The sequence below is a fragment of the Hippocampus bargibanti genome, linkage group LG08 (genome assembly GCF_051943395.1).
Source record: "Hippocampus bargibanti isolate YZ-2025 linkage group LG08, ASM5194339v1, whole genome shotgun sequence".
Taxonomy (NCBI): domain Eukaryota; kingdom Metazoa; phylum Chordata; class Actinopteri; order Syngnathiformes; family Syngnathidae; genus Hippocampus; species Hippocampus bargibanti.
In genome coordinates, this window is record NC_142741.1 from 1,881,006 (window position 1) to 1,899,942 (window position 18,937).

Consider the following 18,937-nt stretch of genomic DNA (forward strand, 5'->3'; position numbering starts at 1 on the left):
GAGAAAGCACCTGCACGGGATCATTCCTCAAGATGGTGAAAGAAGACGCCTACGTTCCTCATCAAGTGTTTCATGCTGATGAAACTAGCCACTCCATTCCATCAAGCCATCAATGACGATCAACTTTTATAGTTTAAAGGCAGAGTGTAGACTGCAAGGTTAAAATATCCCATCAATCAGGCTCCACAAATAACCCCCACAAGCCATCTGTACACTTGATGCAAAAAGCTATCAACCCAAAGAAAATTATGTTTTATGGGGACTTGGGAACGGATTATTCTCATTTTAATGGTTTCCTATGGGAAATTAATTTTTGGGATACACACTTTTCGCCTTACACACTCTGTCTGGGAACCAATTAAGTCCATAAGCCAAGGTATGACTGTATTATGATTGTGTCTTTAGTGGGATGGCGTGGGACCGATCCCCGGCTTCTCGAAAGCACCCACGGGCGCCGAGATGCTTTGGCACCCCGCGGTGGTGAAGCCTTACTTGACGCTACTCGCCGAGAGCTCCAATCCTTCCACACTAGAGGGCGCCGCCGGGTCACTTCAGAACTTGTCGGCGGGCAACTGGAAGGTAAGTTTTTGGGTTGCTCGATTGCGGAACTAAACCAAATCAATGTTCATCTCTTGTGTGTTTTCTTTGGAGCAGTTTGCGGCGTACATCCGCGCCGCCGTACGGAAGGAGAAAGGCCTTCCGATCCTTGTGGAGCTGCTGCGGATGGATAACGACCGGGTGGTGTGTTCGGTGGCCACCGCGCTCCGAAACATGGCGTTGGATGTCCGGAACAAAGAACTTATCGGTAAAGGGCTAATTATTTTACTCTGGATTGAATAATATCACTTTTAAATTGTGTTATTCTCCTGTGACTGTAAAGTGTACTTGAGAGTTTTGAAAGGCGCTTATAAATGAAATTTATTATTATTGTTACTGTATCTATTAGCTATCTAGCCAGCTTTCTATCTTATTTGAGTTACTTCTGGGTTGAGTGAACACTGGCGCGTGTGGCTGCCGCTGCTCACCTGCAGAAAAAAATATCCTGTGACTGTAAAGTGTCCTTGAGAGTTTTGAAAGGCGCTTATAAATGAAAATTATTACTATTATTACTGTATTTATTAGATAGCGAGCTAGCTTCCTATCTATTTGAGTTACTTCCGGGTTGAATGAACACTGGCGCGTGTGGCTGCCGCTGCTCACCCGCAGTAAAAATATCCTGTGACTGTAAAGTGTCCTTGAGATTTTTGAAAGGCGCTTATAAATGAAATGTATTATTGTTATTACTGTATTTATTAGATAGCGAGCTAGCTTCCTATCTATTTGAGTTACTTCCGGGTTGAGTGAACGCTGGCGCCTGTGGCTGCTGCTGTCAGGGAAATATGCTATGAGGGACCTGGTCAACCGCCTCCCCGGGGGAAACACCAGCTTGCTGTCGGACGAGACGGTGGCGGCCATCTGTTGCACCTTGCACGAGGTCACCAGCAGGAACATGGAGAACGCCAAGGCCTTGGCGGACACGGGCGGCATCGAAAAGCTGGTTAACATCACCAAAGGCAGAGGGGACAGGTAAGGACGGACAACCGTGGACGATTTTTGTCCCTCCTCCCCCCAAAAAAAGGGACTATACAAACAGAAAGCATTTGAACGGAAGTGCGTAAGCTTATTTCAAATATTTCAAATATAAATAGGACAAACGACACCATTTTGGTGTCGCTTTATTGATTGATTTATTGATTGATTGATTGATTGAGTGACTGATGATGATGATGATGATGATTATTATTATTATTATTATTATTATTATTTGGTGTTTCAGATTTTCTCTGAAAGTGGTGAAGGCGTCCGCTCAAGTTCTAAACGCGCTGTGGCAGTACAGAGATCTACGCGCCATCTATAAGAAAGTAAGAACTTTATGAATTTGTCATGATTGTTTGATATCAAAAATTTCAAAATAAAATCATCATTAAAAAAATGACTGTCAAAGTGAATATTGAAATAATAATAATAATAATAATACATTTCATTATGAAGCGCATTTCAAAACTCTCAAGGACACTTTACAGTCACAGGAGATTTTTTTTTCTGCGGGTGAGCAGTGGCAGCCACACGCGCCAGCGTTCACTCAACCCTGTTCATAAATGAATAAATAACCGAACATAAATAAATAAATAAATAAATAAGCAAGTCAATCAGTAAGTCAATAAGTTAATAAGTAAGTCAATAAATAAATCAATAAATACATCAATGAATAAATAAATACAGAACGAAACACATTAATAAATGAATAAATAACCAGACATATATAGAAAAAATAAGTACACAAATAAATAAATATGTACAGATCTATGCTAACAAATAAATAAAAAAAATGAATAAATGAATCAATAAATAAATACTGAACTAAATAAATAAATCAATCAATCAATACATACATACATACATAAATACATATATACCAAACTAAAAGCAAACATTAATAAATGAATAAATAACCAGACATAAATAAACAAACAAGTACATAAATACTACTACTACTAGTACTACTACTACTACTACTACTAATAATAATAATAATACATTTAATTTCTAAGCACCTTTCAAAACTCTCAAGGTCACTTTACATTTACAGGATACAGTCGCTAATAGATAGCTACCTAGCCAGCTAGATAGCTAACTAATAGTTAGCTAGATAGCTAAACGATAGGTAGCTAGATAGCTAGCGAGCCAGCTAATAGATAGCTAATAGATCGCTAATAGATCGCTAATAGATAACTAATAAATAGCTAATAGATAGCAAATAGATTTGTAGCTACATTGCTAGCTAGCTAGCCTGTCATAAGTCATATGTCTTCTCTCATAAGGAATTCTGTCAAACGGAAATTCCTTCATCAGGAAAACAAAGATCATGGTGTGTGTCCTGCAATTTGAGTGAAAGTGACAAAAACCCTGGCACTGAACTGGACACATTTGTAGCACATCGTCTGGCATTGAAGGAGTTAATGAGTATGCGTCATTTAATCCACGAAATATCCCCAAAGCAACATGACGTACATTGTCCTCCATTTGTCTTCCCTAACAGGACGGATGGACCCAAAACCATTTTGTCACACCGGTGTCCACCCTTGAGCGGGACAGGTTCAAGTCTCAGCCCGTCCTGCCCACCAACAGTCTTCAGATGTCCCCCCTCAACCATCCTGGTGGGCCGTCTTACTTTTTGCCGCATTTGCCGCAAGCGTGTAAGTCTCCCCCTTCTTTTCTTCCTTCTTTTATTTTGAAGCTGCCAGCGCCATGTCGTCTCCGGCCAGTCGCGATCACACCCTGAGAGATTATCAGCGAGCGCAATCAACTATGCAGTTTTATAACTACCAAGTGGACAACACGATTCACAAAAAACACTATCCAGGTAACGTGTGCTTTTAACTCATTCACTGCCAGACAATGTGTAAAAATGTGTCCAATCCCAGTGCCAGGGTTTTTGTCATTTTCAGTCAAATTGAAGGGCCCACACAATATTATATTTTTAGGTCTACATAAACATCCAATAATAATAATTATTATAATAACACATTTGATTTATAAGCGCCTTTCAAAACTCTCAAGGTCACTTTACAGTCACAGGATCAGTTTTTCTGTGGGTGAGCAGCGGCAGCCACATTTACTCAACCCGGAATAACTCAAATACTGTCGGTACAAAGTTAGATAGCTAGCTAGCTAGCTAATAGCTAACTAATATATTAGCTACCTTGCGAGTTTGATAGCTAATATTTAGCAAATAGATAGCTAGCTAGGTAGCCAGCCAGCCAGGTAGCCAGTCAGATAATAATAATAATAATAATAATAATAATAATAATAATAATAATTACATTTCATTTATAAGCGCCTTTCAAAACTCTCAAGGTCACTTTACAGTAACAGGATCAGTTTTTCTGTGGGTGAGCAGCGGCAGCCACATACGCCAGCGTTTCACTCAACCCGGAATAACTCAATTAGATAGAACGTTAGCTAGCTCGCTAGCTAATAGATAACTAATCGATAGCTAGCTAGCGAGTTAGATAGCTAATATTGAGCAAATAGATAGATAGCTAGGTAGCCAGCTAGATAGCCAGCCAGCGAGATAATAATAATAATTAAAAAAATAATAATAATAATAATAAGAAGAAGAATTCTTATTCTTGTTCTTGTTCTTATCTATTAGCTAGCTAACTTTCTATCCGAGTTACCTAGCTATCTATTAGCTGTCTATTAGCTAGCTAGCTTTCTATCTGAGTTACTTCTGGGTTGAGTGAAGGCCTAGCTAGCTATCTGTTAGCTATCTATGAGCTAGCTAGCTTTCTATCCGAGTTACTTAGCTATCTATTAGCTGTCTATTAGCTAGCTAGCTTTCTATCTGAGTTACTTCCGGGTTGAGTGAAGGCCTAGCTAGCTATCTGTTAGTTAGCTATCTATTAGCTAGCTTTCTACCTATTTGAGTTACTCCCGTGTTGAGTGAACGCCGGCGCGTGTGGCTACCGCTGCTCACCCCCAGAAAAACGTATCCTGTGACTGTAAAGTGACCTTGAGAGTTTTGAAAGGCGCTTAGAAATGACATGTATTATGATGATGATTATTATTATTTTGCCTTTTGAAGTGGATTTCAAGTACCTGTTCCAAAATGGCTGCTTTTGTGGATTTGTCGCCATTTCACTTCTTTTAGCTTGCATCACATCTGCTCTCTGACACTTCAGCACACGCACGGCACTTGAGAGCCGGAAAACATTAAAATGGACCCGCTAGCCTCTACCGGATCACACAATAGTGTTATTATTGCGAGTGGGGGGCTGCTTATGCCAGACGAGAGCTTTTACCAGCACACACTCGCTAGCAGCCGAGTGTGAGGGCAAAGTTTAAAAAAAAAACAAAATGGTGGATTCCAGTGGCGAGACGCTAACGTAAATCTGGATCCCGGTGGGCTGTGTAAACAAGTGGAAAGATTTCCCCTCTATTGGGGACGGACATTCCATTCACGCATATTTGAACGTTTGGTACTCTGATTGCAGGGTCGGGAAAGTACTACTACCAGTCGCCTACGCGAGAGGAGCCCAGAAGAACACAGGTGAGATCCATTCATTGACGCGCCTTCAGGTTTCTGGAACGGATTACGGTCAAAAATTCTGTGAAATAGTTAAAACGTGCTTCCGAAAAAGTTGTTTTCAAGGCTTGGAATGGATTAACATTTTCTACATTGATTATAATGGGAAGTGCTGTTTTGGTTTTTGAACAGGTTTCTGGTAGGGACTATACGTCAGTTCCTTAGTATTGTTCAATGCTAGCTAGTTAGCTAGCTAGCTATATGAGTTATTCCTGGTTGAGTGAACGCTGGCGCGTATGGCTGCCACGGCTCGCCCACAGAAAAACTTGATCCTGTGACTGTGAAGTGACCTTGAGAGTTTTGAAAGGTGCTTAGAAATGAAACGTATTATTATTATTAGCGTTTATTAGTCTCGCAGTGGCGAAATTGACATTTCACAGCAGCAAAGTGATGAAGGGAAGGGAAGAAGTAGAAAAAGAAAATACAGGATCTTGAAGTCAAAACAACAACAAAAATGAAATAAATACAATTTGACACAATGCAAAAGACACAGAGAGTCATTCAATCTGACGCACTTTCTGCACCCCCTTTGCTGTATGAAACAATTCTAGATGAAAGAGGAAAGTATCAATGCGTCCTTTTCACCAGTGGATCAGAAACATCAAGGTGCAATGTGCACATCTGCTACAAGCTAAATGTTGAAAGCAAACACATAGCTGTAGCATCCGTTGACGAAAAGAGATGGTCTAACATCTCCTGTCCAACCATAAATCCGCTTCAATTCCAAGCAGCGACATATGCATCAGCGCTGTTTCTTCTCATCGCAGATTAATTAAATTGTTCAGAATATTATAATTTTTTACTTCCTTGTAAATGTACTTTATTCTTGATACATTTATGGCTTTTTAACTCATTCACTACCATCCACAGATTTATTCGGGAATTGAAAAGCATGACATAGAGCGCCATTCCCGAATTTGTTTGGATTTTGTTTTTTCATGCTTGGGTGCTGATAAAGCACTGGCTATGGCCTCTGGCAAGGTTTTTATTTTCCTTCCGCAAGGCGGCAGCATTTCCCCTTTTTCCATGTTAGCGCTTTGTTCCAACTTTAGCTATTTTATAGCATTGTATTTTGGACAGCTGCCCCCATTTCAAAATCGTATAACTCCAGACCCATATAACTTAGGAATTAACTCTTTTTTTTCGGATGAAAAAAGAGAGTCTACGGTTTCTTAAACTGCATTGAATGTTGTCTGTGTCTTCCCGGTAGCCTTTGTACTACGCCGACGAACCCAGCATGAGGACCTACGACCCCTATCGGATGTACGCGCAGCATTCGCTGGGCTACGACGACTCCTACATGGACGAGATTATGGCGTACGCGCCTGCCGTCGATTACGGCGGCCAACATCACACGCTCAAGTCCGCCAACAATTACGTTGACATTTACGCCAGCACGCGAAGGCCCTCCTACCGGGCCGAGCAGTACCCCGGTTCACCCGATTCGTGGGTGTGAAATGCAAACCATGAACTTGGCTTTAAAGGACAACCGACGTTACTTTTTTGTTTCTTAACTGACATCAGAAAAACGTTTTATAGCATCTAAAATACCCAAAACACCTCCAGTTATGAATATGATTCAAATAGTTCTGAAGAGGAAAGCATACATGTTTGCAATCGATTAAAAAATTTATTCCATGCCATTTTGAGGCAACATTGGGGAGAAACGATCACCAGAAAAGAGGCACAAAATGGCGACCTCCTGTGGCCACCTCCGTTTCCACAGGCTGATAAATTCCTTATATGGAGCTTGGACACCCTCTTCTGGCGGCTTTTGGGTGCAACACGAGGTTTTAACACCAAAGAAGTACAGCAAAATACATTGACGTGATGGAAGGACTGCTACAATGTGTCTTTTTTTTTGGTCAGGGGCGTTCCTTTAGTGACGTCACGTACGGACTCGTCACCAACTCAAAAACAAGACTTCCTGAATATTCAGCGTGAGTCTTAAAAGGTAATATCGCTATATGCGGTGGAATCTTTGTAAAATACGCTCAGTAGAAGTCATTTGAAGCCATTTTACAAATTATGGACACAACTTGTCCGGAGACATCGGTTGTCCTTTAAAAGAAAGAAGAAAAAAAAAGATAGTGTGAATGTGTGCGGGTGAAAACAGTGTATAGTGATAAGTTTACAGACCCCTGTTCAATTATTTGGTGATTGTAATTTAAAAAAAAATGATATCAAAAGGTTTTTCGCCCTTTATGTTTCAACTCAATTGAAAAATAACCCTATAAAGGGGGGAAGTAGAAAAAAACCAGTTGAAAATACAGGTAATATCCGACTTACGACCGAGTTCCGTTCCGACCAAACGGTCGTAAGTCAAAATGTTCGTAAGTTGAAATATATTCAAAATGTTGAATAGAGACTCGGAGGCTAAATGACTCGCAAACTCCCCCCTCTCTGGTGCCATCACACAGTCGATTGCTGTGCGAGAGTGACATGCTAGCTGGCTGGCCAAAATTGTCGTACGCGTTGCCGGCCTGCTAGCGCGTTGCTGTGCTAGGCGTAGAATTAAAATTTTTAAAAATAGGGTCTGCATGTCGTGGTCGTAAGTACGGGTGGTCGTAAGTTGAGCTGGTCGTAAGTCGGATGTTACCTGTATATGGTTGCAAAAGTCTTCACACCCTATGGCTGGAAATGGTGCAAATGATGACATGTGACATTTTCGAAAATGCAAATTATATGGAATTATTCAATTGAATTTTTCAGGTCACGTCAGTGTTGGAAAACCTTTAAAAAAACAGCGGTGGGATATTTTTCATTTTTCATTTTTTTTACCTTACAAAAAACTGTTTTTGGACCAGGGGTGTGTAGACTTTTTATACCCATTGAATGTTGGGGAGTGACAGCAGATGGAATTATGGAATGTGTGCGAATAGAAGGGAATTAGTTCAAGTAGTCGAGGGAAGGGGACACACGTAGCAATTTTTAATACTTTTTTTCAGCCCAGTAACAACACAAGCTTTCAATCTTGAGTACTCAACAATACCCAAATACTGATACGTTGAGTATTAATGATACATCAAAATATGAGAGATAACATATGGAACAATAATCTTTCATGATGATTCACCAAATATTGCGATATCTCTGCTATAATTGGCATGAATACTTAATTATATAATACAGTGATACCTTGGCTTACAAACTTAATTGGTTCCCAGACAGTGTTTAAGGAGAAAAGTGTGTATCCCCAAAAATAATTTCCCATAGGAAACCATTAAAATGAGAATAATCCGTTCCCAGGTCCCCATAAAACATAATTTTCTACTAAATAAGCCTTAAAATTACACAAAATATACCTTATTTTATGTATAATAAATGTGCTATGGTATTATAATTAAAGAAATAAACTGTACTGTATAGTAAAATCGTTTTATTGACCTTTGTGATGGTTGTTGGTGACTTGATGGAATGGAGTGACCGCTTTCATCAGCAGTCAACACTTGATGAGGAACGTAGCTTTCTTCTTTCACCATCTTGAGGAATGATCCCTTGTAGGTGTTTTCTCTTCCATAATTTTACCTTGTTCCTCATCAATTTTGTTCTGTTTAGCTGGGTTGATAGCTTTTTGCATCAAGTGTACAAATGGCTTGTGCGGGTTGTTTGTGGAGCCTGATTGATGGGATATTTTAACCTTGCAGTCTACACTCTGCCTTTGAACTATCAACGTTGAAACTCTCTTACTGTAGTCTTCCTGTCGCTTTAATGTTTAAACCACCTCCACTCACTGCTGCGTTATTGACCAATCACGTGGCTTTAACCGAAGACTGGGGGCGGGGAATAGAGGACAAAAACAGCCGGCTGCCATTTTGTTGTTAGAATAACTGGCTCGTTCGCGAATGACACATCAATACTCATTGAGGCAGCTCTGTGTACGAAAAAAGTTCGTATGCCAAGGTTAAATGTTCATAAATGTAACGTTCGTAAACCCGAAAGTTCGTAAGCCAAGGGGTTTGTAAACCGAGGTATCACTGTAGTAAGAAAATGGGCAAATTTGGGCAATTATCTGATGTGTGTACCCCGTTTTAGAGACAAAGCAAAAAAAAAAAAAAAGTCCTGTAGGGTAGACAAAATTGGACATGAATGCATTGTTTTTTAAATGTTTTTTTAAACAATTTGTCTTAGGTAGCAAAGGTGTGAGTCATGTGATGCAAGGATCTATGGAAAGAGTCAAAATGGAGGTTGGGTGTGGATGTGTCGAAGCCAGCATGGAATGAGGGAAAAAAAAAATGTTAAAAAAAGGATGAAAGTGTTTGTTAGTTGTACTTATTGTTGTAACCATGTTGTGTTCTCTTGTAAATACACATTACACGTGGCCTGGTTTACACTCATCTGCACTGCTATACAAATCATGACCGTGTGCCATATTAAATAGATATATATATATATAAATATGAACAAAATATGTGGAGACAACAGTGGCATACTGTATGTACACAAGTAAAAAAAAAACATGATATGATAATAAAAAAGGACTGTTTTGTTTTGTACACCCTCTGGTCATTTTTTCCCCCAGACGGTTATTCTAAAATAATAATAATAATAATAATAAATTGATTTTGAAAGTGCTTTTCGTCACACATAGACACTTTACAAGAGCTTAAAATGCAAAATAAAATGTCATGATAATTATGATCAAAATTATACAAAATGAATTGTATGTAAATTATATATAATATGATACTGTGAAAAAATATATACACACGGAAGCCATGACACGCATATAAACAATGTTCAAATTTATAATATGTATATATATATATATATATATATATATATATATATATATATATATATATATATATATATATATATATATATATATATATATTCCGTTTTACATATCTACTATTCATTTTCCATAGTAATGTACTATATTGTATTTTCCATGCTCAGGTGTCATTCAAAAGGTAAAAAAATAAATAAATTATGACCCAAATTACTGTATGTGTATGAATCAATGCGCTCCAAAACGCTTTACAAGAGATTAAAATCATAATTATCATAAAATAAAATGTTGTGATAATTATGATAATAAACAAATGAAAATTATGATAATGATATGTAATAATACTGTGAAAATTTTATTTTAAATGATCGGGAGCCATTCAAAAGGTTAAAAAAAAATCGAAAATTATGACTCAAATTATTGTACACGTATGAATAAATGCTCATACTTTGAACACATCTAATATGATTAGTATATTAATATGAACACTGAGTCAAAATATATGAAAGATATTTAGATCGATTATCTCAAAACATGAACATTAAAAGATTATTAAATGCTGTATTGGTCTAGATACGTTCACGTTCAACAGGAATGTCATATCACAAATGACGTTTTGAATATCAAACGTCTCAAAAATAGTTAGCATGTACAATTTTGGGGAAAAAATGGATCACTATGTCTTACCATATAATCATCTGTCAATAAAAAAAATAAATAAAAGAGCACAATTATGACGGTTTGGTTGCTATTCGATTGTTCGCTTGTACCTAATGAAGTGGCCGGTGAAATTTGGATCCAACCGGAAGACCAACAGATGACGTCATGTTTTGGTGCCTCGGCGATGAGGGGGCGTGGCTCATGGTGTGACGTCGACTAGCTGAGCGTATAAAAAGTGCGAAGCAACCAGAGTGAAGCTGAGTTGTTTTCCTTTTTTTACTTTTCCAATTTTTTCTCCCTAAAAGTAACATCGAAAGATGGTCCAACAACAAGGCAACAAAAGTTGCTCCAAAGACGGTCGCGTGCTAAAAGCTGGACACCCCCCTGCTGGTTGGTATTTTAAAAAACACGTTTTTCAACTTAAATTGTCCGGATTTGATGCTTTAAAGGCGCTTTTTTTTACCCTTTTCGACGCACCGATCTTGGCTTTGAACGTTGTTAAAATGCGTGTCATGGCTTCCGTGTGTATAAAGCTGACTTTTATGTTTTATCGTGTTTTAAGCATCTATCATTTTTTTGTTCTTGTTGCACTAAGACTAGTAACATTTATCTAGTTCGAGTTTCATGCAAAGCAATAGTTAAATGGCGGAATTAATTTGTTGTCATTGTTTTTCTCGCGTGGGTGCGATGGAATTGTGTATATTTGAGTTTAACAAGGTCTGCCTGGTAACCGGAAGCTGCTTAAACGTCACCATGAAAACAAACTAGTTCCGTTCGTGATTTCAAAATAAGTGCCAGAATATTCTGGATAAATGTACGGAAACTTGTTTTTGGGGGTTGTGGCACCGAAAAAAATATATATTTAAATTAATTATATTTAAATATTTCCCCCCTCTGGATGTTCTGCTATTTTGGAAAACATTTTTGGGCTGTGCACGTGCCTGTGCCTTTAAGAGATTGGCCCCTGCTGAGGTAGCGTGCTACAATGGCGAGTTTGGGCTGTGGCTGTGATTAGCTTCTGCATGATTACGTTCATTGTGTTTTTGTCACGTTTCGGTTTGCGACCAACAGGTGGCACTGTTGGGCCTCGCCTGCAGCTGCATGGGTATTGATCATTTTAATCAGTGGCAGTTAAAAGGACTCCCGGCACGGTCATTCAGTGTCGGGTCATTTTGTTTGCAAAAAGAACCGGCTCTTTCGGCTCGCAAATGGCTCTTCAGGTTGTTTGTTGTTAACATAATTTACGACCCAAAATAAGGTAAAATGATTACTAATGTAAAAGACATGCAATATCCTCAGTTTTTTTCTTTTTTTGTTGTTGCTTAAATTAAATTACTACCAAAAATATACAATACACTATCATTTTTAAAATGTATGTGACTTTGTGTGTGTGTGTGTGTGTGTGTGTGTGTGTGTGTGTGTGTGTGTGTGTGTGTGTGTGTGTGTGTGTGTGTGTGTGTGTGTGTGTGTGTGTGTGTGTGTGTGTGTGTGTGTGTGTGTGTGTGTCCTACCACGGATTTGAAGAATCACGTGCGACTTTAACCGGAGGGGTTGCAGAATCGGCTCCTATAAGCGGCTCCCTATTAAGAGCCGGCTCTAAGAGCTCATTCGTTCGCGAATGACACATCACTACTACTTTGGACATTTCTGTTCTGATGACTTTGTTGTTTGAAATACCGTACAATAGCTATCTGGCTAGCTATCTAGCTGGCTAGCTATTAGCTATCTATTTGCTTGCTAGCTCACTTTCTATCTATTTGTCTTACGCTGCTCACCCACAGAAAAACTTGTCCTGGTACTGTAAAATGACCTTGAGAGATTTGAAAGGCGCTTAAAAATGAAATGGATTATTATTATTAAATATATTTATGATAAAATGTTTACAATTACTTTTTTTTCTGGGCAATAGTGAAGGCTGGAGGCAAACGAGTGGCTAAGAAAGGCTTGGAAGAGGCCAGCAGCAACCACGGGACTCCGGAGAAGGAAACCAAGAGGCCTGACAAACCCAGGTTACTTCTGCTTGCGCTTGTGGAATGATTATTCGAACAAAAAGTGTTTTTAGAGCGTGAAAATACCAATACCTGTTCACGGTGTTGTAACAATTCAAATTTAGTTCAATTTTAGTGTTTTTTTTTTTTTTTTTTGGAATATCAATTTTGAGGACCTAATTGTGGTCACTGAAAGTGTTTCTCTGTCATCACCTCAGGACCGTGTCCAGTGCCAACAGGATGCAACAAGTCGGTCTTCTTCTGGGTGGAACTCTCGACAAGGTAACTGCTCATCATTATAAGAATCATAATAATCATGATAATGATGATGATGATGATGATTATTATGATAATAATAATAATAATAATAATAAAATACATAAATACAAATAATTAATAAAAATAATGAATACGAATAAAAATAATGAATACAAATAAAAATAATGAATACAAATAAAACTACAAATAATGAATACAAATAAAAATAATGAAAACAAATAAAAATAATGAATACAAATAAAAATAAAAATAATGAATACAAATAAAAATAATGAATACAAATAAAAATAATGAATACAAATAAAACTACAAATAATGAATACAAATAAAAATAATGAATACAAATAAAACTACAAATAATGAATACAAATAAAAATAATGAAAACAAATAAAAATAATGAATACAAATAAAAATAAAAACAATGAATACAAATAAAAAAAATAATGAATACAAATTAAAAAAAAATAATGAATACAAATAAAAATAATGAATACAAATAAAAATAATGAATAAAAATCTTCTTTTCCTTTCAGCTATAATAATGAATAAAAATAAAAATAATTAATTAAAATTAATAAAAATAAAAATAATTAATACAAGAAATAAATTAAATAAAGAATGAAATTAAATAAAAATAATAAATATAATAAATATAAATAAAATAAAAAGAATAATAATAAATAATAATAAACAAATAAAAAATAATAAAAACGAAGAAAAAAAATAATACGTTATAATAATTTATAAGCACTTTTCAAAACTCTCAAGGTCACTTTATGGTCACAGAATAAGATAGCTAGCTAGATAGCTAGCTAGATAGATGGCAAGATGAATACAAATTTGATGTAAATGTTTCATGGAATATAATTAATAATATAATCAATAATAAAGTTTCCCCATTTTGAATCTCTCTAGTTGAGCCACGACTTTCCAGAGACGCCCGTGAGTGTGCGGCACAGCAGAGTGCAACCCGCTGTGGAGAAGCTCCACTCTCCACGGACCTTCTGCATCCAGCAGCCCAGGAAGTTTTGAAGGATGACGCAGTGTGCTTGTCTACGAACGTTTACAATTTTGAGGAGAAAAACTAAATATTAAAAAATAGCCTTTTTGCTGTACTATATTTTTTCTTTAGTTGCTGTTTATTTTTTGTGTTTTCTGTTGAATGATGGTCTTTGTGTTTAAAATGTTGAATCTAGGATTTCAACATCTTTGTACTGCTTGATGTGTTACACGTTGAATAATAAAATCCACATTACATGATGATATTTTGTTTTTGCAATTATACACAATGAGCAGTATGTGGTGATGAATACAGGAGTCCTGAATTTACGACAGATCATTTCAATCGTTTTGTGTTTAGCGGTTGTGATCAAATATGGTAACATCATACTTGCGCTATATAAAAAAAAACGATATTGTCATGTATTGTACATGTATTGCCATGTGAGCGACTTAAGTTTAACAAATTAATTCACTTTACTGTCCAACACGCATAATGCCGCTAGATGGTAGTATTACCTTGCTAAAACATACCATTGCCCTTTCCAATAGAAGTTACACTTCAGATTCATTATGCTGTGTTTTTTTTTGTTTTGTTTCCTTACAATACAATACATATTAATTTAAATGGCGCTTTAACAACAGCTGAAGCCGCAACAAAGTGCTTAACATGAACGGGTTATTCTGTAGTGTCATTTAGTTTTTCCAACACATTGAGAAAACGGGGTGCAAAAAATGTAGTCTGATTTGATTAAAAAAATGGTTATTGTAGCTGGTAACACTTAACAGTTTTACCACGAGATGTCGTCAATTGTGCAGTCAAATTTGAATCACTTGTTCGTATTTCACGGGTCCTTCTATGACAATGGGGACGTAACACGAATACGTTCGTAAGTAAACCCATAAGGAATTTAAGCGAACGCAGGAGTAAATTCAAAGTCATCGCAAACATTTGTATGTAAATAATGTATTGGAAATGCGGATAAAACAAACTAAAATCATTTACCGTTCGTAAATATCGAAAGATTATCGTAAATAAACTCATTCTTAATGTAAGTGCAGCATTCAATTTATGCTGTCGTGAGGCGTTCAAGAAACAGGAGGAGGAAGTTGGAGGATTGATCCGGGGCAGCCCGCCGGCCCTTGGACGATGAGCCTCCCTCACAGATGACCTCATGCTGGGAAGGAGGAGTCCAACCTCTGCAGTTTACCTTCGTGCTGGATCAAGTGGGAGCAGAGTTTTTTTTCTGTGTGTGGAGATATTCTCAAGTATCGTGGGACGCTTATTTTCCTTGTCTTTATTTTTTCTTTATGAGGTTCTACAGCTGTGAGACTTATCAGGTAAGATATTCATTACGTTTATTAGCAAGTTAGGTATTGGGGGAAATGTTGGGGCATGCCCAGCTGCAGCTGCCGTCACATCCATCGGGGACTGACACTAACTTTGAGGGTTTTCGTCTTAACTTCATGTTTTTCTTTATGAACCAATTGTTAAATTAAACATAGCGGTGGTTCAATTATTTTCTTTTCTTTAACAAAACAGGCAACTTTTACTGTTTAGTATCACGCCCGCTATTCTCGTTGGTCGAAACTTGTTGGTCAGGTTTGCGTCTCCGTGAACGCAACACGCAGGTCAAAGTGAAGCAAGCTAACGTTAGCATGCTAAACAAGCGTTACAAGTAAACTTGACGTGTTTTTTTTTATTTGTTTTACTTTTGTTATATCAAACACCGCCCGTTCGTTTGTGTGTTTACCGGTATATAAAACAACACACGCGTGACTATTTGACTACATAACGCTAATATCGCCAATTAATGAGACAGCTGATATAAAACAAGCTACCCGTATGTTACCAACGTCAAATGTATTTCACATTTTCAAATATATACAGTACAAGCCTGTTAAAATGATTAAGTATCATAAATGTCTTTGAAACCTAATATTTTGCGTACGATTAACATAAATATGGCAATTTAGAAATGTTTATGTGTGGAAAATAGCCCCCAGTATAATGGAATATTATCATTTTAATACTGTACAGATCACTGTACACCGTATTTAACTGTTGATATACATAATTTCCTTACACACACACACACAGTCCTTGAAATATTATCTTTGCACCCCTTAATTAACTGTGTATTTTGATGTTAAATGACACCCAGCGATTATAATACCACAAGCTACACCATATATTGGATTTAAAACTATTACAAACAGTGTTGAATTTCTACTGGCTGTTGAGTTGACTATTCACAGTATTGTTTCCGTACCGCAATATTTTGGAGGAATACTTTTATGCTGATTAAGGAATTATTCCAGTGTACTGTAATGGCCGCCCGGTGCTTTATTCCCTTACCACAAAAAAATGTAATATTAGAGAGAAGCACCAGGAGAGACTGATTGCCTGCCAGTCTGAGCATAGCCTGGTTCCCATGGTCCCCCGGCGCCAGTTGGCTCAGTGAAGAAGCTGGCATCAGACTGGCATTGTTACGTTTGAAGAAAAAGGACCATATTGGAGCGAGCGACCTGATTGACAGCACACACTGAGCTCTTCACGATGGTCATGATGATGAAGAGGATGAGAAAAAGGGTTCCCACAGGAAAATCTGCTTTTAGAAAGTCGCTGGTTTTTAGTACAGTAGACAAGTGGGATGTACACCCACATCACTCACAAGACTGGGAACTGTCATGCAACTTGTTTTTTTCTCAATAGTGTCCTAGTCGGGAATTTTCATTTTGTTCCTTCATACGATTCTTGGAATATAGTAAACAGGAAAGGGGAAACCATGAGCCATATCCATGCCATAATTTGTGTAAAATTGCACAATCTCACTGAGTGTGTTTGTAAAGGACAACCGACGCTTCCGGACAAGTTGTGTCCATAATTTGTAAAATCACTTCAAATGACTTCTACTGAGCGTATTTTACAAAGATTCCACCACATATAGCTATATTTTATGTTTTAAAACTCGTGCTGAATATTCAGGAAGTCTTGTTTGCAAGTGGATGACGATGCCCTAAGTGACGACACGGAGGGAACGCCCCTGACCGAGAAAGCGACACACAATGCATTTTGGGTACTTTGTTTGGTCTGAAAACTTCGTGTTGATCCGTGTCGATGGCGAAATTAGAAGGAAAAAACATAAATACCGCAATGGTGAATTGTTGTGTGTTGCACCAAGACTACTATTTGATACTAGTTGACACAAATTCCGAGTAGACAAATCAGCCCATTTCCAACGGAGCTTGGGTGCCATTTTGTGCATTTTCCGAGACGCTACATTGGAGTCCAGACGCCTCAAAATGAGACGGAAGGACTTCTTTAATCGATTGCAAACATTTATGCTTTCCTCTTCAGAACTATTTGAATCATATTCATAACTGGATGAGTAACAAGAAAGGATCTTTTTCCGAATCTGAACTCTCTGAAGCCATGGTTTTGATTCTGGAGCAAGGCAGTTTGTGAAGGAGTATCCTGGCGTGATGTCATAAACAAGGGGGCGGGACTTTCTGAATCATTTCATTTTGTGGCATTTTTGGGACACTTGAAGTCATTTTTATTTTTGTTTTGCATTTGACAAAAAATATCAGCCTGCGTGATTTGGCTATTTTAGATGCTATCAAACGTTATTCTGATGTCAGTTAGGAAACAAAAAAATGGTGTCGGTTGTCCTTTAAAACTCAAATCATTTGGTGACTAGAATGGCACATCCAGTTTACAATATCGTAAACAATTGGAGGATGCCTGGTGGGATGCACTTGAATCTTTTTGCTGTTACTTAACTTAGGCGTCCCGTCTTGGTTTCCTGTGTCGATTGGCCGTCGACCAGTCCGGGGGGGGGGGGGGTGGGTGTATCCCACCGCTCAAAGTGGCTTGTTTACACCCGCAAACATTCCCACAAAGAGGCATTTTGTATACATTCACAACCATTTTTTTTAGATATGGCTATGGCTGAAGTACTTGTTAGCATGTGATTGTTTGCAATTGGAAGTTCTCGTGCATGGCAGCTGTTCCCGTTTAACTTTTTTTTTTTGAAAGCACCCCCATACCCGAGAGAGACGGATTGAGAGGAAAAGCACAGGTGCCGCCATGCCGAGACCTTATAAACTGAACTGTTGTCAACTTTGATGAGGTTTACAGAGCTGCACTTGGATTCTGAGTTAAAGGTCTGAGTTAGAAGTCAAAATTCTGAGTTAAAAAGTCAGAATTCTGAGTTAAAAAGTCAGAATTCTGAGTTAAAAAGTCTTTGCCTTTTCTGTATGAGCGCTCAATAGCTGTCTGGCTGGCCTGCTAGCTATTTAGCTGGCTAGTTCTTAGCTATCTATTGGCTTGTGAGCTAGCTTTCTACCTATTTAAGTTATTCCTGGTTGAGTGAACGCTGGCGCGTGTGGCTGCCGCTGCTCACTCACAGAAAAACTTATCCTGTGACTGTAAAGTGACCTTGAGAGTTTTGAAAGGCCCTTATAAATGAAATGTATTATTATTATTATGATTCAACAACAGCTGAAGCTGTAACAAAGCGCTAACACGAACAAAAGGCAAATGCTGACCCCTTGTGGAAAGGAAAAAAAACATTACCAGAGGTCTGACCAGCGCTTTATCGGCATCCCCGCAGGAAAAAAAACAAACAAATTCGTGAATGGCGCTCCACGCCACACTTTTCAGTTCCCGAATACATTTGAGAATGGCAGTGAATGAGTTTGTGCCAGCTAGTTGAGACAAATCATGTAAATTGTACGACAAAAAAAACTTTATTTCACTGTTAATTGCGACGCTGACCTACTCATCATACCCACATTGGTCTGTTCCGGTGACCACTTCTCCCAAGACGTAATAGAATGACGTTCCCTCTGAGATGAGCACGGGTGTACGACGCGCAAAATGCAAACACCGTACGGAGGAATGGCGCAGCGTAGTGTGAAATTGCATTGACGGACGTTCGCATATTTGTGGCGAGAGGACAAAAAAATAAAATAAATAAAGAAGAAAAGCAGCTGTAGAACAATACGCGGGAATGCAAGTCTGTAAGGCCCGGGACGCTTGCACTCAGTTTCACACATTTTGAACCACTCATAAAAGTGGTTAAAAATGAGAATAATCTGTTGCCAGGTCCCCATAAAACATCATTTTCTACGAAATAAGC

At 38.0% G+C, this 18,937-nt stretch overlaps 3 protein-coding genes across 9 annotated transcripts in view; all 3 read left to right on the forward strand.

Moving 5' to 3' along the window:
* Nucleotides 1–9,624, forward strand: part of LOC148894259 (plakophilin-4-like) — a 49,520-nt gene extending 39,896 nt beyond the window's left edge. For all 7 annotated transcript variants that reach the window (XM_089002018.1, XM_089002022.1, XM_089002021.1 and 4 more), the window contains 8 exons: nt 406–579; nt 655–805; nt 1,374–1,566; nt 1,817–1,901; nt 3,080–3,197; nt 3,278–3,403; nt 5,037–5,092; nt 6,339–9,624. In XM_089002018.1, the coding sequence (XP_088858144.1) occupies nt 406–579; nt 655–805; nt 1,374–1,566; nt 1,817–1,901; nt 3,080–3,197; nt 3,278–3,403; nt 5,037–5,092; nt 6,339–6,584 (1,149 nt within the window). In that variant the 3' untranslated portion in view covers nt 6,585–9,624. The remainder of the gene's footprint in view (nt 1–405; nt 580–654; nt 806–1,373; nt 1,567–1,816; nt 1,902–3,079; nt 3,198–3,277; nt 3,404–5,036; nt 5,093–6,338) is intronic.
* A 1,113-nt stretch (nt 9,625–10,737) lies between these two features.
* LOC148894260 (death-associated protein-like 1 homolog) lies at nt 10,738–14,051 on the forward strand. The gene is made up of 4 exons (XM_089002736.1): nt 10,738–10,913; nt 12,433–12,532; nt 12,730–12,793; nt 13,707–14,051. The coding sequence occupies exons 1-4, from the start codon at nt 10,841–10,843 to the stop codon at nt 13,821–13,823; spliced, it is 354 nt and encodes a 117-aa protein (XP_088858862.1). The 5' UTR covers nt 10,738–10,840; the 3' UTR covers nt 13,824–14,051.
* Nucleotides 14,052–14,971: 920 nt separating this feature from the next.
* tanc1b (tetratricopeptide repeat, ankyrin repeat and coiled-coil containing 1b) overlaps nt 14,972–18,937 on the forward strand; it is an 83,714-nt gene continuing 79,748 nt past the window's right edge. The window contains exon 1 of the mRNA XM_089002127.1: nt 14,972–15,131. The gene's annotated coding sequence lies outside the window, so the exon portion shown is untranslated. The remainder of the gene's footprint in view (nt 15,132–18,937) is intronic.

Excerpts from the sequence above, each read along its gene's own strand:
- LOC148894260 (XM_089002736.1), top strand. The coding sequence starts at position 10,841 with ATGGTCCAACAACAAGGCAACAAAAGTTGCTCCAAAGACGGTCGCGTG. Across the intron at positions 10,914-12,432 it reads AGCTGGACACCCCCCTGCTG|TGAAGGCTGGAGGCAAACGA; the intron begins GTTGGTATTTTA and ends TCTGGGCAATAG. Across the intron at positions 12,533-12,729 it reads AAGAGGCCTGACAAACCCAG|GACCGTGTCCAGTGCCAACA; the intron begins GTTACTTCTGCT and ends TCATCACCTCAG.